This window comes from Catharus ustulatus, chromosome 25 (assembly GCF_009819885.2).
Source record: "Catharus ustulatus isolate bCatUst1 chromosome 25, bCatUst1.pri.v2, whole genome shotgun sequence".
In the NCBI taxonomy this organism is placed as follows: Eukaryota; Metazoa; Chordata; class Aves; order Passeriformes; family Turdidae; genus Catharus; species Catharus ustulatus.
In genome coordinates this window covers 5,132,566-5,158,171 of record NC_046245.1, presented here as the reverse complement: position 1 = coordinate 5,158,171, position 25,606 = coordinate 5,132,566, and the positions used below count along the sequence as shown (strand labels likewise).

At 55.7% G+C, this 25,606-nt stretch overlaps 1 protein-coding gene across 1 annotated transcript; it reads left to right on the top strand.

The window, feature by feature from the left end:
• Positions 1-2: 2 nt before the first annotated feature.
• Positions 3-24,045, top strand: SLC6A17 (solute carrier family 6 member 17). Its single transcript, XM_033080092.2, has 12 exons — positions 3-277; positions 7,940-8,329; positions 12,119-12,276; positions 13,098-13,224; positions 13,850-14,031; positions 15,088-15,198; positions 16,091-16,332; positions 16,625-16,817; positions 17,148-17,340; positions 17,884-18,043; positions 18,511-18,673; positions 19,790-24,045. Exons 2-12 carry the CDS (start codon positions 8,044-8,046, stop codon positions 20,156-20,158), a joined length of 2,184 nt encoding a protein of 727 aa, XP_032935983.1. The 5' UTR covers positions 3-277; positions 7,940-8,043; the 3' UTR covers positions 20,159-24,045.
• Positions 24,046-25,606: the final 1,561 nt, after the last annotated feature.

The following is a 25,606-nucleotide window of genomic DNA, read 5'->3' as shown; positions in this document are numbered from 1 at the left end:
CCCAGCGCGCATCCCCCGGGCGGGGCGGGCAGCGGGACCGGAGCGGAGCCGCCGCTCCCTCGGAGCTCCACGGCCGAGCCTTCCCGAGCTCCCCTCGCCTCTCCCGGTTTGCCCGGCTCCCTGCAGCACCGGCAGCCTCGGACGCCACCCGGGCTCTGCCCCCATCACCGGAGCTGGGTGATTTCTTTCGGGAATTTGCGCCGATTCCTCCAGGACCGGGCCGGTTTTTCCTGCAATCGGCTCGGGTTCATCCTCGCGGGGAGCCGCGGCAGCCGAGGTAAGGATGCTCCCCCATCCCCGCTCCGGGCTCTCGCTCCCGGGGTCTCCCCTGCGAGCCCTGGTGCCCCCTCCCCACCGGGGTGTTCCACGGGGGGATGCTCAGGGCCGGGGTGAGGTTAATGGAGGGGACATCCCAGCCTGGAGGCATCAGGCGTGGACCTCAGGGGGTGGCATCCAGGGCTGGGGGGACATTTAGGGGCAGCAGACGGCTCCGGGGTGGGGGGGTCACCGCCGGGGGTGGCACTGGGCTCCTGCCCGGCTCCTGCTGCTGGGGGGCTCATCCCGTCCGAGGATGGGGAAATGCAGCCTCCAGGTTGACCTTGACAATAACATTGGGAGAGGAGAAAGCATTCGGCTGCAATGAATATTTCAGTCCTGGCTCCTGGAGTGGTGGGGCGGTTTTGCCCCTTCTTTTGTTTTATGCTGCTCCCTGAGTGTGGATGGTTCGAGGTAGAAAATGGGGCTTGGGGTCCTGGTTTTGTGAAATTTCCAGTATTTGGTGTGGGGCCCTCTCCGTGCATTTATTGCACTGCTGGATACACCCAAAGGTGTGGTTTTTGGGCTGGCCTCTCAGCCAGGTCCAAATTTCTGTCAGCCCAGGAATGTGGGGCTCAAACCAGCTGAGAAATCTGCTCCTCTCTGTAGAGGACCCAGAAGGTGAAATCCTGCTTCCTGGATCACGCCTTGTGTCTGAAGCACCTGAGGTTTGAATCCATCAGGAGCTGATGTAACTATTTCTGGTCTTGGTCGGAAAAAAACCCGGAGCAGCGCGGCAGCTGAGCTATTCTCGGCAGGGCAGAGAGTTCCTTGTGAATATTTCTCCAGAGGTGTCAGGACTAGGTCAAGGAACCTGGCTGGGGCTGTGACTCCTCCAAGGGAAATAAAATGTGGGTCTGAGCTGTCCACTGGGATGAACTGGAGATGGCTCTGCTAAAATCTGTAGGAATAAAAGAGTTCAGCTGAAATCTGGAGTGATTCCACTGCCACTTAGGGATTGCACAGAGCAGGGAACGGAATTATACCAGAGCTGGAGCCATGGGGATCAAATTTACCCCAAATCTGACACTGTGCACATCCAGGTGGAACCATCACCTTGGGAGGAGAGGCCCTGCTTTACCCTGTCCCGGGCTGGGTTTGGATTTGTTTGTTTACAAACGTAGCAGCAGCTTCATGAATTACAAGAGGGAAAGCAGCGCTTACGGCGGGGCTGGGATGCTGCTGGTTTGTTGTATTTTAGGATAAATCTTGGCTGGGTTGGGGTTCAGTCAGCAGCCTTGGCTGGATGGGTGAGCTACAAGGGATCGCTGAGGTGTGAATGGGAAAAGATCACCTGGTGAATCAAACGGAGCCCTGGAGGAATCATATGATGCTCGGCTTCGCTCTGGTAGTCACGTTATTGCAGCTGTGTGTGTTTTCATGCCACCAAACTGAGACACGAAAGGAGCCCAAAGCCGATGAATCAACGGGCTCATAGACTTCGTGACAAACCCAGGGGCTGCTCCTCTGCCCGTGACCCAGTGGGCAGAACTGTCCCCTTAGCCTGCTGGGGACAGGAGCAGCTGTAGTGTCACAGCTGTAGTGTCACAGCCGTAATGTCACAGCCGTGTCCCTCTGAGGTGGGACAGGCACCACCGGGCTGGGATGGAGCAGGGGCTGGTACAACCCCAGCTCTGCTTTTTGGAGAGGAACTGGGGGTTATTTTTAACATCTGGGCGCTGCAGAAAGCCACTGCGGTGGGTGTGAGGCAGAAGCGGGGGCAGCTCTGATTCATCAGCTCTCCTGTGTCACGATGCTAAAGCGGGACGGGCGAGCAGCGGCTCCGAGGGAAATGCCGAGCTGTGCCAGCCCCGCTCCTGGGGAGCCGCTCGCAGGTGTCCCCTGTGCTGTCTCACACCGACCCCAGCCGGTTTGTGCCTCCCCAGGGTGGGTGTGAGGCGGGGACAGCCCTGGTGGCACTGAGTCACCCCGTGTCCTTTGCACAGGGGGGTGGGAGCTGGGTGCTAATTAGCGGGGTTTGTTTTAACCAGGGGAGAATGGGAGCAGCCCTAATGAGCCCGGATGGTAAAAGCTTCCCCGTGGAGGCAGAGCCGAGCAGGGAGGAGCAAGGCCCAGCATGGAGCAGGTTGAAGGTGGAGGTGCCTTGGTTGATGGAAAAGGAAGGTTTGTGTGGTGGGGGCTGTGGGAAGGCCCTCGGAGCAGGGCAGGGTGTCAGAGCTGCAAAAACTCTGCCTTGGCCACAATTCTCTTCTTGGGGCTTTGAAGAGGAGCTTGGATGCTGCTGGGAGGGTCCTGCCCTCAGTTTGTTGTGGTTTGGAAGAGTGGAGTGCTTCCCAAAGCTCAGCTCTGCCAGGGCAGCCCCCATCCCACCACAGGGGCTCTCCTGACCTCAGGAAGCAGCAGGAAGGGGCCTGGAGCTGCTTTTCTCACAACTTGGGCTCAAAGTGGGATGTGCACCCAGATCTCCTTCCTGCTTGCTGTGCAGCCCCGAGGGAGGACGGGAGGGATGCACGGTCCTTCCCTCCTCCTCTGCTTCCTGGGTGACCTTGGATCTGTCCCTTCTCCTCCCTGCTCCCGTGTCCCCATCTGCACCGAGCAGCCTGGCCCTGGCTGCACGATTTCCCAGCTCTGTGTGTGTCAGGGACGATGAGGAGCTGCAAATTGATGCTCAGCTCTCCCAGCCTGAAGCTGAGAGTAGATTTCCACTTCCTGAGACCCCTCAGTTCCCTCTCCTCCCTCCTTTCCCTGCTCTGTGACCTTGATGGGGCAACCTGGACCTTCCCAGGCCTGGGTAGCTCACCAGGAACATCTCTCCCCTCTCCTTTAGGAGCTGTGGGGGATTTGTGTGGAAGCTGAAGGGGGAGAAATGGCAATGGTGGGGCAGGGAGGGACCAGCAGAGAGTCCCCAGAGGTGGAAATGCTGATTTTTAATTCACCCAATCTCCTCTTGCAGCTTTTCCTGCCTCTGTTTCTTCTTTTTGGACCCAGACAAGAGATAAATGTAGAATTTGGACACAGGAGAGGAGAAATTCCCCTGTGCCCCAACCCAGAGCACATTTGCTGCTGGTGGCTGTTCTCCTTGGGTCCTGCTGTAAATTCCCATCTCCTCCCTGCCTTCCCCTGCACTCCTGGGCCAGGCTGAAAGCTTTGCTGACACATTTCCAGCCTGTTTATTGCTCCCCAGCTGCCTTCCCAAGAAAGCAAGGATGGGCTGACACAGGACACGTGGCTCAGAGCCTCCCTCCTCCCCTGACCCCTCTGTGATGCTGCTTCAGGGCTGGGGGATGTGGAGGGGCTTCACTCACCCCAAACAGCAGCTTTTTGGGATTGATGGGATCCTCTGAGCAGGGATTAAACCCCCAGGGTGGAATAAGGCAGGAGTTTCTCCATCCCTGCCCTTTTCCTGGTGGGTTGAATGCAGTTTGTCCCATAACAAACCAGTCCCTCGTGCCTGGGATGTGCTGCAGTGGTGGTTCCACACCAGCCCAAAGGGGTGCAGTGCTTGGGGTCACCCTGTGTCACCTGGGCAGGAGGACACGGATGGGGGACTGTCACCTTGTGCAGCAGGGGTCTGGCCTGGCACAGGGCTCAGGGAATGGTGGTTGAGGAGCTCAATCTGAAGGCATCCTCTGGGAGCAGGAATCCTGTTCAAGGACACCCCCAGGGACATGGAGCAGGATGACACCAGCACTGACCACAGCACAAACCGGTCCTGTCCTGGCTCCTGCTGTGGGAAAAGCCAGGCTCCCCCTCCAGGTGGGTAAAACCAGCGCTGGTTTTACCTGGGCAAAGCTGGGGGTGCAAAGGCAGCCCCGCTCAGGCAGCATGAGGGAGGTTCTTACAAGCCATGGGCTCTGAAAGACCCTAATGTGCCTTCTAAAGAGAGAGAAAAAAATGCACATTTAAGAAAATTAAGGTCATGGGGACTAAGTAAACAAGCTGAATCTCCATCTGTCAGTGACAAGGGTTTTCTATCTCTCTCCAGCCCGGAAAGCTCCTGCTTGTCAGCTGATCTGCCTTGTCTTTCTCACAGGGTGGTTGTTATTTTTGGCAGATGAATTTTTGATTAAATTCCCTTTTCAACCAAAGAAACACACTGAAATACCTTTCTCAGATGGATTTGGACTGTGCTTTTCCATTTGAGGGTGCAGACTTTGGGGCTGATGTAAAAGTCTGGGGAAATATTGGGAAGAGCCCTGCTGACCTGGCTGTCCCTGGATCGTGTTCCTGCGCTGTGTGGGTTGGTGGCTTCGTGCAGGCTCTGCCTGGGCTCCTCTCCCAGCTCCAGCAGGGATGGGATGGGGAGGGCTGGGTGTGCTGGGAATGATCCTCTCTCCTGCAGACCTGGAGCTCTGCCAGGCAGCACCAGCATGTCCAGATGGGGCTGAGCCATGGGGAGGCTCAGAACTCCCCAAAGCAGCCATGGGGAAACTCAGAACTCCCCAAAGCAGCCATGGGGAGACTCAGAACTCCCCAAACCTGCCATGGGGATGCTGTGCCAGAGCCATCCCAGGATCAGGATTTGGATGGGGCTGTGAGCCATGGGGAAACTCAGAACTCCCCAAAGCAGCCATGGGGATGCTCTGCCAGATCCCAGGATCAGGATTTGGATCTCTGCTCTGGTTTTTCCCTCTAGTTTAGGCTGGGCACATCTCCCACAGGCAGGAAGGCCTCTGTCCTTCACCCTCATGTCAATGTTTAGACAGCCCTTCCCCAAGCCATGAAAGCAGCCAAGCAGCCCTGCTGACCCCTCAATCCTTTGGGAATTTGCTGTCTGGAGTGTCCTCCAAGGGTCTGAGACCTTCTGGGGCTTTCTAGGACCCTGTTCCTGCAGGATCTGTGTCCTGGTGCCTCTCAGCTCCTGAAAACAACCTGGGGTGACCTAAACTGAGGAGAGGAAGAGGCTGAGGTGCAGAGGGATGTTGTGGGGTCTGTTCTTGCTCCATGCTGCTGGCCTGGCTCAGCACCACCTGCCCTGGACCTCCAAGGGCTTGGGGTGTCCCAGGAGAGCTGTTTGGGTGCCCTCAGCGTGGGCCACTGAACTCTGGGGGCTTGGCCAGTACATCCTGGATCTTCTTGGCTCTCACCCTAATCCTAAGAGACACTTCAGCCCCAGAGCCGAGTCCTCCTGGTGCTCTGAGTCACCCTGGCTCGGAAGGAGCTGCTGAGCAGACAGGGAGCAGCAAACAACCCGCGGGTGATTCTCCCAGGTCTGCACAAATCCACATCTGACCCAAACCTGACGGAAATCCTGCGTTTTCCTGGCTGCTGGCTGAATCTGTGCCCATCTGCACAAATCCACACGGAGCCTGACCCAAACCTGATGGAAATCCTGCATTTTGCTGGCTGCTGGCTGAGGCTGTGCCCATCCCCAGCCCGGCTGAGGATGCTGCAGCCCCGGGCAGCCACGCGCCGGTAATTGGCACGATTGAGCAGTGAGCGGTTTATGTGAATGAGCCCTCGTTAGGAAATTAAACATCGCTGGCCTGGGCTTGAAAAAAGAACTCAAACGGCTTCTCCGGAGGAGCTGGATCCAGGAGAGATGTGCAGCCGAGATGGTTGCCTGGCAACGGATGCAGCCGGCAGTTGAAAATAGATTTTTTTTTCATATAGAAACAGGGCCTGGCAAAGGGGGAACTTCCGTCAGGGGTGAGAAAACACCAGGGTGAGGGTGGGTGAGGGGGAGGTTTCCTGCTCCCGGTGCTTTGCTCCTGTTCATGGCGTGGGGATGGGGTTTTTCTGCCCTGAAAGGGTTGGGATTGTGGGCTGAATTGGATCCAAAATTTCCGAAAGGAAAGAAGAGCTGGGAATGGCTCTGGAAAAGCCCCCAGGGAGGAGGAGGAGGTGCTGCCCGGCTGGGGGGGTCAGGTCTCTGTGCACAGCTCTGCCCTGGCCCAGCCACAGCCCCGTGTCCCCTGGGAGCAGAGATGGAGAGGAGAGGGAGGAAGGAAGGGAGGGAGCTCTTCAGGAGGGTCATTTCTCCAAGCTGAGGGATTTATTATGGGAGCTCTGCGTTTCCACCATGGTGGGAGCTGCCCATTTCCCAGAACTGACCCTGGTTCTCCCAGTATGGACAGGAGGGACGTGGGGCTTTCCCAGTTTGGGGATCCCCAGCCCAGTGGAGCAGATTTTCACAATATCCCCAAGATTTTTGCGGCAGGGGAGAAATCTGTAGGGCTGGGCTGAGCTCTGGGCACCTCCTGAGGTGTTTCTGTGCAGATCACTTCTCCTGACCTACACTAAAGGCTGGGAAAGCCAAGGGGCCAGGGTTGATGGCTTTGCTGCTGTTTTTGCAGCAGTTATCTGTTTTAAAGCTGCCTGGAGAGATTTAACATCAGGCTCCAAGGCTTTCAAGTCACTCCTGATAACTCCCTGGGATGCAGAGATAGCCTGGGCACTTGTCACTGTCCCCTGAGTGCTCCCAAGCTGTCGTGGAGCGAAGCCTGGGCTGTGCTGATGGTCAGGAGGGGAAGGAGCAGGTCAGGGAGGGCAGAGCCTCAGCCAGGGCTGGGTTTGGTGTCAGGCTTTGTGAGGTTCAGCTGCTGGGCCGGGGGTGTTAGAGGGGAGAAGAGGTGTCCCAGCAATGTCCCTGGCTCCATCAGTGTCACTGTCCCCTGGAGCCCAGGGCACTGCCCCTCTCTGGGACACAGAGGCTCTTCATGAATGAGAGCAGCTGTGGCTGCCCCATCCCTAGAAGTGTCCAAGGCCAGGCTGGACAGGGCTTGGAGCAGCCTGGTCTGTGGAAGGTGTCCCTGCCCATGGCAGGGGTGGGGTTGTGTAGGCTGCTGGGGGGCTGTGGAGGTCTGATGTTCTGACTTGGGAATCTGCTGACCTTCCCAGAGAGAGGGTCCTGCAAGGGACTGCCTTCTGAGGGGTCTCTGGGAGGGGGGACTGCCTTCTGAGGGGTCTCTGGGAGGGGGGACTGCCTTCTGAGGGGTCTCTGGGAGGGGGGACTGCCTTCTGAGGGGTCTCTGGGAGGGAGTTCTGCCTTCTGAGGGGTCTCTGGCAGCTGGATAAACTCAGCAAGCTGTGGCCTGTAGCCACAAGTGATCAGCTCTCAGTGAGATCAGCTCAGTGATTTCAGCTCTGCTTGCAAGGTTATCCCAGGCGGACTCAGGGACAGACAGACAGAAGCATTTACAGCAACTCCAGAGATTCTATTATTGTGCAGCAGCTCTGTGAAGGGGGGGAAAACTGGGGTTTTTATGGGGGAAAGCAGGGTGGTGCCAAGGGGGAAAGCCCAGTGGGTTACAAAGGATTACCACGGGTACTAAGGCGTGGTGGGATCACTGATGCCTTCGGGGATAGCTCACCTGGATAGGGGAAGATGTGCCAACCCAAGGAGGATAAGGCTCGAGATAAGTCAATCACAGCCCATTCCAAGGGTTATTCCATTCAAGGGATGTCCCTCCAGGGCAGGGCTGCAGGCAGAGCCTCCACAGGGTTGTATGAGGTCCCTTCCCACCCAAACCATCCTGGCATTCTCTAACTCTCAGCCAGGACGTTGCTCCTGGTCCATCACTGCTGGGGCAGGAGCCACTCCAGGCTCAGATGACGGTCCCCAGACACGGGACACGGACTCTCTTCTCACCTGGCGCTGCCAGTCCCAGCTGGGGATAAGACAAAGCCGACTGACCCCAGCTGACCCCTTCCCTCCCCAAAGGTGCTGATGAAGAGGAGGTGAGCCCGAGCTGTGCTCACACACTGCGCTGTTCCCTGCGGGACACCGATCCTCTTCTGTCCCCACCCCGCCCCGGAGCCGCCCCGATGCCGAAGAACAGCAAGGTGACACAGCGGGAGCACAGCAGCGAGCATGTCACCGAGTCGGTGGCCGACCTGCTGGCCCACCAGGAGCCCGTGGACTACAAACGCAGCGTCCTGAACGTGGCAGGGGAGCCCTGGGACAAGCAGAAGGAGGGAGATGAGGAGCTGGATGCGGAGAACCGGCCGGCGTGGAACAGCAAGCTGCAATACATCCTGGCACAAATCGGCTACTCCGTGGGGCTGGGCAACGTCTGGCGCTTCCCCTACCTGTGCCAGAAGAATGGAGGAGGTGAGAGATGGGGCAGGGATGGGATCAGCCCCTGGAGAAGGGGGTGTGACCCAGTCCTGCCTCGCTGTAAGCTGGGATGTGGATCTTGGGAGGGGACAGGGGTTATTTGGGCTCTGAAGTGTGTGGTCTGGGCTCTGAAGGGGGAAGGGGCCGCCAGAAGCTGTGCTGAGATGTGGAAATCTTCAGGATGGCCTCTTCCTAATGGTTGTGCACCTGCCTGCTCCAAAGTCACACTGAATCCCAGCTCTGGAGCCAGGATTTCAGGCTGCACCCCCTGATTCCTGTTGAGGCAATTTGGAAATTAGGGCTAAAAAGGGAAGGGAGTCCCTCCATTGCCCTGGGTCCTCAAAGCCACATTTTGTGTTTCCATTCCCAGATCCTCCTTCCAGCCAGGCCATTCTCTCACCCCACTCCCTTCATGACACCCATGAGAGTGGGTTCCTCATCATTAATCCAAACCTAGTCCCTTCCCAGCCCTGCTGGAGCCAGGACCAGCCCTGTCCCCCTGAGCTCTCTGTGTCCCCAGCCCTGCATCCTTTGCCTGGTCCCAGCCCTGTAGCTGCCGAACCTGCAGCGCTCTCAATAATTCAAACCTCTCCGGTGTCATCGTCAGGATGAGTCACTCTGCCAAACAGAGACCTGTGCAGTCAGCACTCCCTTCCCTTCCCTTCCCTTCCCTTCCCTTCCCTTCCCTTCCCTTCCCTTCCCTTCCCTTCCCTTCCCTTCCCTTCCCTTCCCTTCCCTTCCCTTCCCTTCCCTTCCCTTCACTTCCCTTCCCTTCCCTTCCCTTCCCTTCCCTTCCCTTCCCTTCCCTTCCCTTCCCTTCCCTTCCCCTGTATCCCAGCACCTCCTCAGTGCCTGCTGTGGCTCCAGCTCGTTTGGTTTTGGCACAGCACGGCTTTGCACAGTGTGTTCACCCCAAATTCAGGGTGGGAGAGGTCGGTACAGCCCTGCTGGGTTCATTCCACTTGCCAAGGAAGTTTTCCCCATTAAATGAGGTTTAGAACCAGCTCAGGGCCAGAGGATGGAGAAGCAGCATCCTTCTCTGTAAAGATTAACCCAGCTGTGCCTCAGTTTCCCCAAGGCCACAGCAATCATTAATCAATCATAATTAGTGCAATCAATGAAAAATCCTCAGTTTACACTGAGCTCTCTGCTGTCCTGGGTGTCTGGGGGGCTTTGCCCTCAGCTGTGTGGGTGCTGGGTGACACCAGGTGTAACTGGTATGGCCAGCCTGGGATTCCTCCTGGTGCATCCCTCAAATCCAGGGCTGAACTGGCTGTGTCTGCATGTGGGGAACATCAAAGGAGGGGTTTGGACACCAGAGCAGATGGGAACTGAGGCAGCACAGCCCTGACACTGCTGCAGCAGGAAATGAGCAATGGGTTTGACCCTCCCTGAGGTGGGATGCAGGGGTGAGCCAGGCAGGAACTGGGACAAGCAGCTGCTTTTAGGAGCTCCTTGCTGTGACAGAACATTTCTGCAGCAGGACTTCAAATAAAAAGCTTTAGAAGCTGCCCCAAGCATTGCCACTATTCCATGGATGGGGAATCTGAGGCATGGAGCTGGGAGCTGCTTTGAGCAGCAGATTGCTGGGCTTTGCAGTGGTTTTTCTTTGCCCAAGTGGCATCCTCTGTCTGTCCCATGGGGCAGACATTGATTCTCTGCCTTTTCCTCCTGCCATGTCTAACTCTCTTGGCTGGGATTCCCACTGGTCTGGGAGGCTGCTGCCAGCCTGCAGGAATTTGGGAGGATGGACAGACAGACCCTTCCTGGTCACTCTGAGCAGCTCCAGGACGTGCTGGCAGCAGCTGCTTTCTCTCCTGCTCCTGCAGCAGGTGTCTGCAGGGCAGAACAGCTCCGTGCTGGTGGCAGGATGGGCTGGAGCCAAATTCCCAGGACTCGGAGTGCCAGAGCCAGCAGGGCTGGGGGTGCTGCACAGGCACGAGCTGCTGTCCCCTTTCCAGGCACCACAGGAAGAAAATCTCCACTACTGGACAAATTTGCATCTGAATCTGTCTGTCTGCTTCATTCCCACCTCTCTGTAGGTTGAGAGGAGAGTGTTGCAGAGCAGGGATGCTCGTGGCCCTTCCTGAATTTCCCTGAGCTCCAGCTCTGCTCTCTGCCTCTCCTTTTACCCTCCCGATCACCCTGGGCTGCTGCACCTCAGCTTCTCTGCATTTTTAACTCACCATGCCCAACCATGTCAGGGCTGATTCTCTTTGTAGGGTCCCTGCTTGGAGCACCCCCTGTCCCAGTATTAGTGGCACCATACATTAGTGGCTGTGCTCTTTTTTCTTCTGCCTTCACTCAGAGTTGGGATTGAAGCACGAGAAATCGATTTTCTTGTTTGGACTCAGTTATTTATTAATTCTTATCTAAAACACAGTGAGTTCCACAGCACCTCCAGCTAGCAAAGCTAAAAGCCAGAAAATGGAGCTGGATCTTGCTCATTACAAGGTCTTTTAAGGCCGAACTATCTAATTAAAAACTAACATCTGTGTCATTTATACTTTTGACCCAATGACCAAACACCTGTGACCTGCAGTGTGGTACTTTCTATCCAACCAAAAATTACTGTCTAAAATCAAGAAGAAGGAAGAAAAAGACAATGCCCCAGAACCTCCATCCTGTCCCATACCTATTACTAAATTCTAAATCCCCAAATTCCAAACCCTTCACTGTGTGGTATTACACACTTCTGCACAAACTGCACACCAGTGATTCCAACTCCATCACTAACATTTGGAAGCCTTCTCCAAGGCTTCAAGTGAAAACCAATGTTCTTTTGAGGGTCAGTGTCAGAAAACCCAGAAAGTTCAGAACCCCCAGACTTCAGGGTTCCATCACCCCAGGTCCTGCCTGGAGCAGTGGCTGTCACGGGGTGTGAATCCAGGCGGGAGTTTTGGTTGTGTTTGGACCGTCTGGTGCCCTGCAGGAGCCAGGCACGTTGTGCTGAGCCCGTTCCTCAGCTCCTGGCAGGAGCTGGAGCTGTTCCTCAGCCGGGCTCCAGCGTGAGTCACTGCATCCTTCACGGTCATTGGTTCTGCCTCAGAGAGCACCAGCTCCCCTCCAGCCTCAGCCATCAGCCACACATTCACCGGGTTGTGATCGGAGCTGTTTCTACTCCTCAGACTGTGCAGGGTGGCACAAGGCACGGTGCTGCTGCTGCTGGGGGTGTGGGATGTCCAGGGGGAGGAGGTGGGATGGGCTGTGCCTGGGGGGGCAGGATGGCTCCTGTGTCTGGGATGGCCGGGAATTCCCCAGGGCTCAGCTCATGGAGGTGGCTCCTTGCACATGGAGATTTGTCTGTGTGGATTCAGGGAGCCTTTGGGGTCTATCCCACACAGACCCTTTCCTTCCACACACGTGTTTGCTCCTCTCCACAGCTTCTCCTCTGGCCAAGCTCTGATCTGCATTCCTGGATCACAAAATCATGGAACCATTTAGTCTGGAAAAGCCCTCTAAGATGATTGAGTCCAGCCATTAACCCACAAGGCCATGTCCCCAGGTGCCACACCCACACAGTTTTTGAACCCTCGCAGGGAAGGGGATTCCCCTGCTGCCCTGGACAGCCTGTGCCAGTGGTGCCTGATCATCCTCTCCATGAAGAAATTTGTCCTAATACCCAATCTGAGCCTCCCCTGAACAACCTGAGGCTGTTTGCAAATGAACGGACGGACCAGGCAGAGCCTGTCCCATCTCTGCCCTGCTTGTCCACCCATGTCCACCTGTCCTTGGCTGTACTGGAGCAGGGACATCTCCAATGACCTTCCTCTCCCCTTCCAGGTGCCTACCTGGTCCCATACCTGGTCCTGCTCATCATCATCGGGCTGCCCCTGTTCTTCCTGGAGCTGGCAGTGGGGCAGCGGATCCGCCGGGGCAGCATCGGCGTCTGGAATTACATCTGTCCCCGCCTGGGAGGCATCGGCTATGCCAGCTGCCTGGTGAGCACAGCGGGACCCTGCAGCCCCGCCTCGGGGTGGGTGGGATGAGGCAAACCTGGAGGAGCCCCACGGCAGGCTCCAGAGGTGAAGAGGTGTTTTCCAGCTGCGCTCATGGCTGGAGGGCTGGTTTGGGAATGTTCGCTCCCTGCACAGCGGGAGGTGCCCTGGGGACAGTGGCACTGCCCTGATTTACCAAAGTATTGATCTAATACTGATACTCAACTGTGACGGACAAAAGACTTTCTAACAATTTAAAGTTACAAAGTGAATGTTTATTCAGCACTGGGCAGCAGCGTGGGGTAATCCCCTAATATACACTGCAAAATCACAGGTGGTCACAGAGTCTGTTTATTGACCAAAGGTTTAAACAAATACATATTCATAATACCAGCCCCTCCCATCCCTGCTTCCCATGGTAATTAGCTTGAATGGCTATTAAGCAGCGTGGTTGGCTTCTTGAATTGAGTCTGGGGTCGTTTTTGTGGGGAGGGGTCTTAGAAGGAGGAAGTAAGGTGAGTCTTCCTCACCCTGACCTTTTCATTAATGACAATACAAATGGCTTTGGGGAAACTCCAGTTTTGCAAGGAATGAGTTTCTGGTTGCAATTGTTCATGTTCTTTGGACCTACCTACTAGTTTCATCCTTTCCCATTGCAAGCACAGCTAAGCAAACATAAATTGACAGGCAATCAATTGTTTAAATTTCAGGTAACTATCTCAAGCCCAATCTCTTTTAACTTTTAACTAAAATCCTAATTTCTTTAAGATGAGTGTTTCAGCCCTGTGGTTTGATGCCATGTCCTCCTCCTTCCTTCCCTCCAGGTCTGTTTTTTTGTTGGTCTCTACTACAACGTTATAATTGGCTGGAGCATCTTCTACTTCTTCAAGTCCTTCCAGTACCCCCTGCCCTGGAGCGAGTGCCCCATCGTGAAGAACGGCTCGGTGGCCGGTGAGGGACAGGGAATCTCGGCTGGGAGGGAGCAGTTCCCAGGGAAGGGGGGCTGTGGGACACTGTGGGACACTGTGGGACATCATCACCCCCAACAGAAGTGGGGCTGCAGGAGGCACTCTCTGACCCTGACTGTATGGAGAGCTTCCCCTGGGGTTGGATGGGTGTTTCTGGTGCTCCCTGTCCCCACTGATGGGATCTGATACCAGTTTGGGAATGCAGAGTCCCCACTGATGGGGTTTTCAGGCTGCCCCAGTGCTTGAGGCCAGGATCTGCCCCAGGACTGTGGAGGGAGGCAGGGAGAGTCAGGGACTGCCTGACTGAGACATGGATGGAGCTAATGGTGTTTAATAACATCTGAGCATCAACCTGGGACTCTCTGAGAGGTTTTACAGCAAATGAAAATGTCTCTCCTTGTATTTAACATCTCATTTTCACCTGGCAGTGGTTTTATGTCCTGTCTCTTCTTTTCCCTGCTAGATATGAGCCCCATTAATTTCTGCCCCTCCATTTCCAGAGGTGTCTCCCTTCCCTGGCTGGCTCCAGTGGGTCTGTGACATTTGATCAGTGCAGGGACAGTGGATGTCTCTGCCCCTCATGCTCTCCTGCCTCTGCTGTGTTGCAGTTGTGGAGACTGAATGTGAGAGGAGCTCGGCCACCACCTACTTCTGGTACAGGGAGACCCTGGACATCTCCAACTCCATCTCTGAGAGCGGGGGGCTCAACTGGAAGATGACCCTGTGTCTGCTGGTGGCCTGGAGCCTTGTTGGCTTGGCCATGATCAAAGGCATCCAGTCCTCAGGGAAGGTGGGTGCTGGTGGCCCCCTGAGCCTGGCTGGGCTCTGTCCTGGAAGCAGGAGCCTGCCTGGACCCCACTCTCCTGCCCTGCTCTGAGGGACCCCTGGAATGCTGTGTCCCCTGAGATGCTCACACCAGCCCCACTGCTGGGGTCACCTCTGGAGGGATCCACAATAAGAGCTAAAGAGGGTGTAGGGAAAAGGTTTAGTTCGACTGACAGGAGCAGGCAGGGCTCAGCCACACCAGCACAGAGAATCCCCCTGAGCTCCAGCACTTCACAGAATCAGTTAAGTTGGAAAAGACCTTTGAGGTCATGGAGCCCAGCCTGTGACCTATCCCCACCCTTCACCCAGACCATGGCACTGAGTGCCACATCCAGGCTTTCCTTAAACAGCTCCAGGGGTGGTGACTCCACCACCACCCTGGGCAGCCCATTCCAAAGCCCAATCTCCCATTTTGTGAAGAATATTTCCTAATGTCCAGCCTAAAAGTCTCCTGGTGCAGCTTAAGGCTGTGTCCTCTTGTCCCTGGGAGCAGAGCCCAATTCCACCTGGCTGCCCCTCCTGTCAGGGAATTGTAACAGTGATGAGTCTCCAGGATAAACAACCCCAGCTCCCTCAGCCACTCCTCACAGGACTTGTGTTCCAGGCCCTTCCCCAGCCTTCCTCCCTGCTCTGGACACCCTCCAGCCCCTCCATGTCCTTCCTAAAGGGGACCCAGAACTGGACACAGCACTCGAGGTGAGGCCTCACCAGTGCTGAGCACAGGGGAAGAATCCCTGCCCTGCTCCTGCTGGCCACAGCATTCCTGATCTGGGCCAGGAGCCACTGGCCTTCTTGGCCACCTGGGCACACTGCAGGCTCATGTCCAGCCTGCTGTCCATCAGTGCCCCCAGGTCCCTTTCTGCCTGCCCTCTGTCCAGCTCCCACAGTTTATCCCTGGAGAGCCAACCCCATCCTGGGGAGGGGAATGTTCCTTCTCCCCCTGAGCTGTCTGTAGGTTGGGTGGGAGGGAGGGTGCAGGGGCAGGAGCTGAGGCTGTGCTGTGTTCATCCCTCTGCTCCAGGTGATGTACTTCAGCTCCCTCTTCCCATACCTGGTGCTCGTTTGCTTCCTGGTGCGGGGGCTGCTGCTGCGTGGGGCAGTGGATGGGATCATGCACATGTTCACTCCCAAGGTGAGAGCTCCAAGCCCAGCAGACTCCAAGCAGGTTCCCCTCCTGCCTGGTCATGCCCTATTTTCCTTTATTCTCTGATTATTGCCCTTATTTTACTCCCTACCCCACAAATCAGAGTGCCAGCCCCACACTTGGGGATCCTGACAGATCAGCAGGATGTGGAGTGGCTCCCAAAATTCAGGGTGTGGCCAGGACAGGCTCGAGCCTCACACACCCACCATCCTCAGATGCCAGGGTGGGGGACACAGAGGTGCCCAGGGGAATATATAAATATAAAAATATAATGGAGAGATTCTGGCTGGCAGCAAAACCTCTGCTGGTGGCATGCACTTATTAATTAACCAGCTAATTAATTAATTAAGCAGAGATGTAGATGAATCAGCTCAGCCAGCGAGGCTGTTAGAAGACATTAATTATGGTCCCTTGATGAGTGATGCTGGGAGGCCTCCAGGCTGCAGCTCTGGCTCCCAGGAGAGGGGGAATGTGGCTGGGAGGGATCAGGAGCTAAAAGAACCCCCCAGGCAGGATGTTTGATTTCAGTGCTCCAGGGAGCAGGAGAGGGCCAGGGGAGGATGGGGAGCCATGGCTGTGGTGGCTACCTGGGCTGGGGGACACGGACTGGTGGAGATGTGGTCAGGTCAGACCTTGTCCTGTCCTCCCGTGCCTCAGTTTCCCCCTCTGTGTGAATGAGAAGGACCTGGTGGTGCTGGGTAAAGCCAGACCTGACCATGGCAGATCATGGAAGCACAGAGTGGTTTGGCTTGAAGGGGCCTTAAAGATCATTTCCTTCCACCTCCACACCACAGCAGCCCACAGCTGCTCCAAAACCAACTCAGCCCTTCTAATGCAGCTCTGGGATGGGGCCACCTGACTTCTCCTTCTTCCTTCCCAGCTGGACAAGATGCTGGACCCCCAGGTGTGGCGTGAAGCAGCCACACAGGTTTTCTTCGCCCTGGGCCTGGGTTTTGGGGGGGTCATTGCCTTCTCCAGCTACAACAAGCAGGACAACAACTGCCACTTCGATGCCACCCTTGTCTCCTTCATCAACTTCTTCACGTCTGTGCTGGCCACCCTGGTTGTGTTTGCTGTGCTGGGCTTCAAGGCCAACATCATGAACGAGAAATGCGTGGTGGAGTAAGATTTGCTTTTTTCTCTTTGGGGTGGGCAGGTCTTTGCTGCTGCCAGATGTGGTGGGTGTGGAGGCACAAAAGTGCTCTGAAGCTGGATGATCCTGGGGTTTGGTGGACCCAAGTTCCTGTGGTCAAGGCCTGGTTTTCCAGAGCTGTACCACTGTAACTGAGAGGGTTGGACATCCAGCTCCTCCAGCCTAAAATCCAACCCCAAGACAGGCTCTTAATTGCAGCTTGAGCATGAATCCAATGTCTCAGGTGCCCTGCATCACCTGAGAGCTTTTGCTCTCCCTTAGGAACGCTGAGAAGATCTTGGGCTACCTGAACACCAACGTGCTGAGCCATGACCTCATCCCTCCCCACGTGAACTTCTCCCACCTCACTGCCAAGGACTACAACGAGATGTACAGGGTGATCATGACGGTGAAGGAGGGGCACTTCAAAGAGCTGGGCCTGGACGCCTGCCTGCTGGAGGATGAGCTCAACAAGGTACCTGGTGGCACTCCTGGTAGCACCAGCAGCTCACCTGCCCCACTGCCTCTCCCTGTGTCAATCCTGGGCACATGGATCTGGAAAAACAGCTCTTATAGACCCTCCAGGGATGGGGAATCTGAGTCCCTGGGGTTTACCCAGCACACAGGGGTCCTCCTGGGGTGGGAGAAGCTCTGCCCAGTGCAAGTCCAGCAGAGTCATCACCAGTTCAACTCCAGTACCAGACTGGGATTTTCTTTCCTTGAAGAGGGTTTGGTGAGGGAGACTTGAGACATCAGGGGCTCAGAGTCTGTGTCCCTGACAAGTTTCTCCTCATCACCCCAACAGTCGGTGCAAGGGACTGGCCTGGCCTTCATTGCCTTCACAGAAGCCATGACCCACTTCCCAGCCTCACCCTTCTGGTCTGTCATGTTCTTCTTGATGCTGATCAACCTGGGCTTGGGGAGCATGATTGGGACCATGTCAGGCATCACCACGCCCATCATCGACACCTTCAAGGTGCGCAAGGAAGTGTTCACAGGTGAGGCCTCTGCTCCTGCAACCTCCTGGGGAGGGGCTGGGGGTCCCCATTGCCTTGAGGAGTCACTGCAGAGGAGTGTGGACGTGGTGGGGAGAGAACTGGGCCATGCCAGTGCAGGGAATGAACCTTGTGAAGGTCTTGGTGTCCCTCAGGGGGCTCTGTTGACTATGCCAATGCAGGGAATGAACCTTGTGGAGCTCTGGTGTCCCTCAGAGAGCTTTCCTGACCATGCCAATGCAGGGAATGAACTTTGTGGAGCTCTGGTGTCCCTCAGGGGGCTTTCCTGACAGTGCCAGTGCAGGGAATGGACCTTGTGAAGGTCTGGTGTCCCTCAGGGGACTTTCCTGACCATGCCAGTACAGGGAAATGAACCTTGTGAAGGTCTTGGTGTCCCTCAGGGGGCTCTGCTGACTGTGTCAATGCAGGGAATGAACCTTGTGGAGGTCTGGTGTCCCTCAGAGGGCTTTCCTGACCATGCCAGTGCAGGGAATGAACCTTGTGGAGGTCTTGGCCCTGCTGACCAGGCCTGTTTGCTCCCCACAGTCGGCTGCTGCATCTTCGCCTTTGTAGTGGGGCTGATCTTTGTGCAGCGTTCTGGAAACTATTTTGTCACCATGTTTGACGATTACTCCGCCACGCTGCCGCTCACCGTCGTGGTCATCCTGGAGAACATCGCTGTGGCCTGGATTTATGGCACCAAGAAGTAAGGAATTTCTCCTGCAAAAGGATTAACTGTGCTGTAACTCCTGACTAATTTCCCTCCTTCCACCTCCTTTCCAGGAGAAAATGCTCCAAGGGCAGTTATGGAGACAGGAATTCAGGTCACTTTGATCCTCCTGCCCCAGGAGTGGGTTCTTCTCGTGGGTATCTCCTGTTGATTGATGCTCAGTTACTTGTGATGACCCTTTTTCCTGACCTTTCCAGGTCCTTCTGCAGGGGGAGGCTGCTCCCTGTAGTGCCTCTTGTTCAGAAGTTGTCCAGAGCAAAGGCAGCTCTGGATAACACTCAGATGGTTTTTCCTGAGGAGTTTTCCACAAGTTCTTCAGGGGAGGGATGCTGAGATGCTCAGCTGGGTTCTTCAGGCTCCACCTTGAGCATCAGCAGGGCTGCTGGGAGGCTGTTTCTCCTCAGAGCTGGGGGATATCAAGATTCCACATCTTTCCTGGGCAGGTTCATGCAGGAGCTGACAGAGATGCTGGGTTTCAGGCCCTACCAGTTCTACTACTACACCTGGAAGTACGTGTCTCCCATCTGCATGGCCGTGCTCATGACCGCCAGCATCATCCAGCTGGGAGTCAGCCCCCCGGGATACAGCGCGTGGATCAGAGAGGAGGTGAGCACAGCCCCCAGCACAGCCCAGCAGGGCCAGCTCAGAGCTGCACCCCTCTGTTCATCCAGCTCTGTGGATTTGTGTCTTCAGAAGAGCTGAGCAGTTGTTGGTTGCTGTAAAGTTGTTTGTTGTAAAGGCACGTCGGTCTCTAAAGGCAAGGGTTAAAGTCTGTGCTAAAAGCTTTCAGCACAGAGTCCCAAATAGAAGTCAAGTCTCCATCAGAAGGAGAAACAGCTCCTGGTGCAAGGCCCCCAGAAGGCTGAAATTGCAGCAGCAGCTCCTGTCTTCTTCTGGGCAATGATGATGGTGAGGAGAGAGAGAAGAGAGAGAGTGAGTGCTCCCCAACACACAGATTCCTATTTACAAATTTTCCAATGAGCTAAAAACACAAATCTGAAACATTTCTTCTAAACCTATTAGAATTCTGGTTCTATAATACAAACTTTATGAATAACTTGCACATATAGCTTATCTGCTCTATCTGAGGAATATAAGCAATATTCTTACTATATTTGTATTATGTCCAGAGCTATGTTTCTGAGCTCTCACTGCAGCTTGTTTATGAACCTTGGTTTTTACACTAGATTCTAAGGCTTTTGCTCTTTAAGGTACATAAACATATTTTTATTTGCTGAAAACTAAAGCTCTATTTCATGTCTGTGTGGCTTAATGTACTTTTATTTTTCTAAAGGTTTTTAATTTAAATTTTAAATTTTTTTTTAAATTTTAATTTTTTTAAATTTAATTTTTAAAAAAAATTTTAATTTAAATTTTTGTTTTCTCTCTGAGGGACTCGGAGAGGCCTCTGTTTTTACACTCCACCACAGCTCTGCTCATTCCTCGTTCCTCTCAGGCAGGGTGACATTCCTGCCCTGCTCATTCCCTGGGAGCAGTCGGGTTTGCTCACCCTGCCCAGATATCCCAACCAGCTCTGCCTGTGGGCTGAAGTTTGTGTTGATTTTTGGCTGGCTCCCACAGCTCCACGCTGTGCCCAGCATCCTGTGTGTGTGAGGATCCTGTCCCTCACCTGAGCCCACCTTGCTGGCAGGAGCAGCAGGAGCTCTCTGGTGCTTCACTGCTGCTGCACCGGCCCCGTGACATCAATTCTGTCTCTTCCAGGCTGCCGAAAAATTCCTGTTCTACCCAACGTGGGCCATGGCCATCCTCATCTCCCTGATCATCCTGGCATCCCTCCCTCTGCCCCTGGTGTTCATCCTGCGGCAGTTCCACCTCGTGTCCGACGGCTCCAACGCGCTCTCCGTCACCTACAAGAAGGGTCGGATGATGAAGGACATCTCCAACTTGGAAGACAACGACGAGACGCGCTTCATCCTGAGCAAGGTGCCCAGCGAGACGCCCTCCCCCATGCCCACGCACCGCTCCTACCTGGGCCCCGGCAGCAATTCCCCCATGGAAATGAGCAGTGCTCCCAACGGACGCTACGGGAGCGGCTACCTGCTGGCCAGCACCCCCGAGTCGGAGCTGTGATGGTCGCCTGCCCACCACCCCCGCCGGGAGAGGAGGGCACTGGGGAGTGGATCCTGGCTGTCCAGGCAACAGGAAAATTAATCACTAAGGAAGATGAAGAAGAAACCCCTGTTAAAATCGTAAGCAAAGCAGCCATTTCTGAGACGACATCGGGAAGAAGGGATTGCAGGAGGGGCAGGACTCCTCTGACAACCCTCGGTGGAAAGGCAGGACCCCTGGGCTCATCTCCAGGGAGGGGAGGAGGAGTAAGAGATGCTGCAATACCTTTCCAAGAGCTGTTCTCACGCAGCTCAAATCTGAAGCAAAGAATCTCTCTTTTCTAAGCAGCTGATGGTTGGAACAAGGACCTGGCAGCAGGTGGGAAGCCAGTCACACTTCCCCCTGTCACCCAGAGCTCTTCCCTCCCCGTCTGTTGTCCTTTAGCAGGGAGGAGTCATGGCCTTATTCCAACGAGCACAATTAACCATCGATGTTCATAGCACAAAAAGGTGCTGTTGTTGTCACCATCGTTGTTGTTGTTGTATCTCCTGTAGGTTTTTATAGCTGTGGACACACCCTAATAACCCCCTAAATTGCTGACCAGGGTTGGCAGGGAGCAGTGCTGGGCTGGCTGAGGTGTTGGGGTGTGTGAGACAGGACCTGGAGCGTCCCTGGAATCTTTGTTGGCACCAGCATAGGGACGGTGGCTGGGAGTTGTTTGAGGCACAGAGATGTCCCAGCCATGGGATGGAGGGGCTGGGATGCTCTGTGGGTCGGTGGTGGTGGTGCTGAGTGACAGGAGGACCCCTGAAGTGACAGTGGCTTGGGTGTGTGAGCCTGTGAGGGGTCTGAACGGGGTTGGTGTGATGGGGTCAGGAGCGCTCTCCTGGAATTACTCCTGACATGTGGAATACTCTGCTGAACCAAAATCCCTGGCATGGTGATCATCTCCTCTCACTGCTCTCTTTAGATGTCCCAGAGGGACAAGCAGAGGAGCTGTGGGACATCCAGTCCTACCACACTCCTGGTGTAGCTCTCAGGAAACCACCCCCTGACTTCCCCCCCTTGCTGCCCTGCTGAGGTGAGCTGGGCAGTGATTCTCTCTGGATGTGCCTCCTCATTTCTCCTCGTGTCCCCTCCGAGCCAGGGTTTGGCATTGCCTCCTGTGCCACCCCACAGGAGCTCACCAGCCTCTGGATGGGGGTGACCAGCTCTTGGGGACCACAGGCATCCGAGGAGCAGCAGCTCTTGAGAGCCAGTTCCAGGTCCCCACCAGCTCTTGATCCAGGCTGGGGATCCCTTGTGAGAGTCCAGGGGCCTCTATTGTGCCCATCCATGGTTTTGGGGGATCAGACTGCTGTGACCTGACATTGTTTCTCCCCAGGCTGTTTGGGAAAGGGTGGGATCTTCTATCTCTGAGCCTCCCACTGGGACTGAGGGTCATTTCCCTGAATCCCACATGTAACCAGGCACTTCTGCCAAGGGTGCCAGGATAACCTGGCACCATCCCCCTTTTCCTTGGGGACACAAAAGCAGCCTCCTTGCACACTCTCAATGGCTGGGGGAGCTCCTCATCCTGGTCCTGCTGGGCTTGGGTTGTGCATGAGGAACTTTCAGGCCGCTCTGAAGGTCTGTGGGTGCTGGCTCATGAACCCTTCTCTCCTCCCTTTCTGTCTGTTGCTTTTCTTTCACCTTGGCTCTCCTTTTGGCTGAAGGTGAAGGCAGAAAGCAGCTGGTCCATTCAGCACAGCCCTGACTTTCAGCATCCCTGATTCTCAGCATCCCTGGGGCCAGGAGGTTCCCACAGTGACATCTGATCCTTTATTCATGTTTATTCAGTCTTCTCCATGGCTGGTGGCCTGGAGACTCTTCCTGGACAATTAGCCCAAACACTTTAACTATTTTTCTGGGAGGAAGATGGAGGAGTGGACTGAACCAAAGCAGCTCAGTGATGGTTCCAGGAGGGACCAGATCTGTGAGTCAGGATCAGCCAAGTTCCCCCTTCCTCATCCCCTCCCGTCTTTCTCCCTCCTCTGCCCATGCAAGAGGGACACGGAAATGTCCCCATGGCACCATCTCTGGAAGGCAGAAGCCCAAATCTGGTGGCATTTCCCCATCATTAGGGCAACATGTTCCCTCCCTTTCCTTATGGGGTCCATCCTCACCTGACCAGCAGAGCAGAGGATGAGTGAAATCATTGCCCAGCATCACCTCCACGACGCCCCCGAGCCTGGGGCTGGATTCCCACCGTGGCTCCCATGGAGTTAATGGAGCAGGACACCCCCACAGCCAAAACTCTCAGCCCATGTGCTCCCATCATGGCATGATGCTCCTCAAACCCGGGGGGAAGGATCTGAGCCCTGTCTCTCCCACCCCTGCTCCCAAACCAGCCAGGGAGGTGTCGCTTTCCTCTCTTCTTGCAGCATCCATAAGAGGCAAAGTCAATAGGAAGGTAACAAAGAAGCTATATTATATATATATATAAAATATATACAGAGAGAGGAGATGGAATAATAACCTAGAGATTCTCTATTTCTATTGTATATTTATTCTGTAAATGTCACTGTAAATGCTGTTAAATGACAAATCGTATTCCAAAGTGGCCCATGACCTATTTTCATTCCCAGTGCTGTACAGATCAATTCTCATTCTATAGCAGGGCATATTTTTACCTTTTTATTTCTTGTGCGTGGTGGGTGCACGTCCCCTTCTCCCCCCAGCCCCAGGGGGTGTCCAGCAGAGAGGAGGAGGAGGAGGAGGGACGACACCTTTACTTTTATCTGTGGAAATCCTGTATTTTGTCGTGGCATTTCTCGGTGTTAGACACGGGGAGTGGGGGCAGTGTGTGTGTGTTAGGCTGTAGGAGCTCCGTGCTGTGGCCGTGGGAGCGTGTGTGTGTGTCCGTGCGTGGGCTGCGTGTCCGTGTGCGTGGCTGCTTTAGGATTCACTTCTGGCTGTACTCGCTCACTTTTGGAGCCTGTGGGGGGGTTTCTCCCGCTCGCCGGGGCAGCCCCTCCCTCCACACACCTTCCTGGGGTCCCAGGCTGTGGATGGGGCCGACCCCCAGTGGCTTTTAGCCCTAGAAATCACTTCTCCTCTTTTTCTGCACAGAGGCACAGGGAATAGCTGCTAGTTGTGAGCACAGGCACTTTTCAGTTCTCCTTCAGGCAGTGGGACCAAGAGGGGGGAGCCACTGCCGATGTCCCTGTCCCCCCACATCAGCTCCTGGATGTTTCCCAGCCCAGATGCACTGCCCAGAGCAGTGTGCTGTCCCTGCCTGGGGGATAGGAGCTGCTGGGTAGGTCAGGAGGGGTCCAAACCCCGTTCCCTCTTTGGGGGGAGGGTGTCCAGTGGGTCTGGAGGGGGCAAAAAGGAGGCTCTGAGGGGCCCACCCTGAGCTGCTGGAGGGGCACACCCTGAGCTGCTGGAGCTGGGATGCTCTGTTCCCCTCTGCTGCAGAGGGGGTGACTGGAGCTGGGTCCCCAGGGTGTCCCATGGCCCCTTCCCCTCAGTCCCTCCACAACAGCCCCTTCCTCACCTCTCAGCTCCTGCCCAGAGCCTGACAGGCCACATTAAGCCCCAGCACCTCCCAGAAGCAGCTCCCACTGCCTTCTAGCGGCCCCCACCCTCCCCGAGCGTGGCTCTCGCTGGCAGGAGCGGGGCCGGGTGGCCTTGGTGGCCGGGAGGGACATGGCACAGCCCTGGGGACACGCAGGACACGGCTGCTCCCCCTGGGACAAGCACAACACTGGGAAAGCCTCCCGCAGAGGTAAAGCACAGAGCTGAGTGACACCCCCGTGTCCCCTGCAGCAGTTCCAGGTGTGCCGGGCGGGGCCGGGCTCCTCGGCCAGCGGGAGAAACCTCTAAGAGCTGTATCGGAGTCTGAGTAAAAGTCTCTTCTTACCAAATCTCTCCTCACCGAGTCTCTTCTGTGCCTCTGTTTCCTTTCTTGGGTGGGCTTTGGGGTCTCTCTGGGGTTTAGGGTGGCAGAGACAAAGCAAAGGGCCCGTGGGTGGGGAGGTCTGTCCTTCCCTGTCCTGTCCTGTCCTTCCCTGTCCTGTCCTGTCCTTCTGTCTCCCCTCATCCCTTTCTGCTCCCAGCATGAGCCTGTGCAAGGCCCTTGCTCAGAGTGAGCTGTCTGTGGGTGTTTCAGGAGTGTTGTGGGGGCTGTTTTCCATCCTGGGCCAGTATGCCCAGTATGCCCAGTATGCCCTGGCTTTCCAGGGCACAGGGACCGGTACAGCCTCTGCTCCCCTGCACAATGCCCTGCTGACAGCGCTGGAGGCTTATCCTGAGTGCTGAGAGACCCTTCCTGCAGAAGGACCGAGAGTTTCCAGCAGTCCCAGGTGACTCCAATTGCTGGGAATCAGCTTAGGAGCGTGGCTCCTCTTCCCTCCCATCTCTGGGAGCCTCTTTGGCTTCTCCAGGGCTGCTTCAGGGAGCGTGAGGAGGGAGGGGAGAAATCAGGAGAGATGGGCCCCGCACTGGGGATGCCGTGGGGACACTGCCATGGCCATGGACTGAGCCTGTCCCCGCAGTGGCAGCTCTGGGGAAGCAGGGAAGGCGCTCTGGGCACAGCCTGGAGATATTGGTGCAGGGCTGGGGCAGTCTGACACTGCCCAGGGAGGGGACAGGAGGTGGCACAGGGTTATTTGTGTCCCAGAGGACATCCAGGACCCATCTCTGGGACAAAAGATCTCCCAGGAGTGATTCCCAGGACAATGGGACATGTAGGGCAGCTCTGATCCCAGCACAGCCCTGTTCTGGGGGGGCAGGGATGGAGATCCCAGCTCAGGGGAATGCCAAGTGCTGGGCAGGACACACGTGTGGTGTCACTGCTGTGCTGAACCAGCCAAACTCATCCTGTGCTGAGCTGAGAGAGGGTCTGCAGGAACCAGAAAATCCCAGTGCCAGGGCCTTCCTGAGAAAACAAACTGGAAAGGGCAATTCTGGTCCTTGGGGGCTGAAAAACAATGCAGAAATGGGCCCAAATGTGGAATTTAAGCCAAATACATTCTATTAAAAAAAAAAAACAAACCATAAATATTGAACTTCCTGTGACAGGCAGAGAGGTTTCAGAGCCTGGTGGGAGGTGAAGGATGCTGCTGTCGGAGCTGGGGGTGCGTTTTGGATGTCCCATCTCAAAACAACTCCGGACCAGGCTGCGGGCACGAGGGGGCTCGGACACGAGGTGGAGCTGCTCCAGCAGCATCTGCTGCACCCTGAGCACCTCGGGCAGGAAAAGGACATCCTGGAGCTCACAGCGGGGAAACCGAGGCACAGCACCACCGCACGAACCCTCCCGCTCCTTCCAAAGGCAGACAATCCCCACACCGCTGTCCCCACTCCAGCCCAGCCCCCTCCCGTTCCCAAGTTGCTTTTACGGAGCGAAATTGCGTCAGCGGTGCCACGGATGGAGCCAGATTCTCCCCAGAGCCCGTGTTTTGCCTGGCGGAGCCCCAGGCGGTG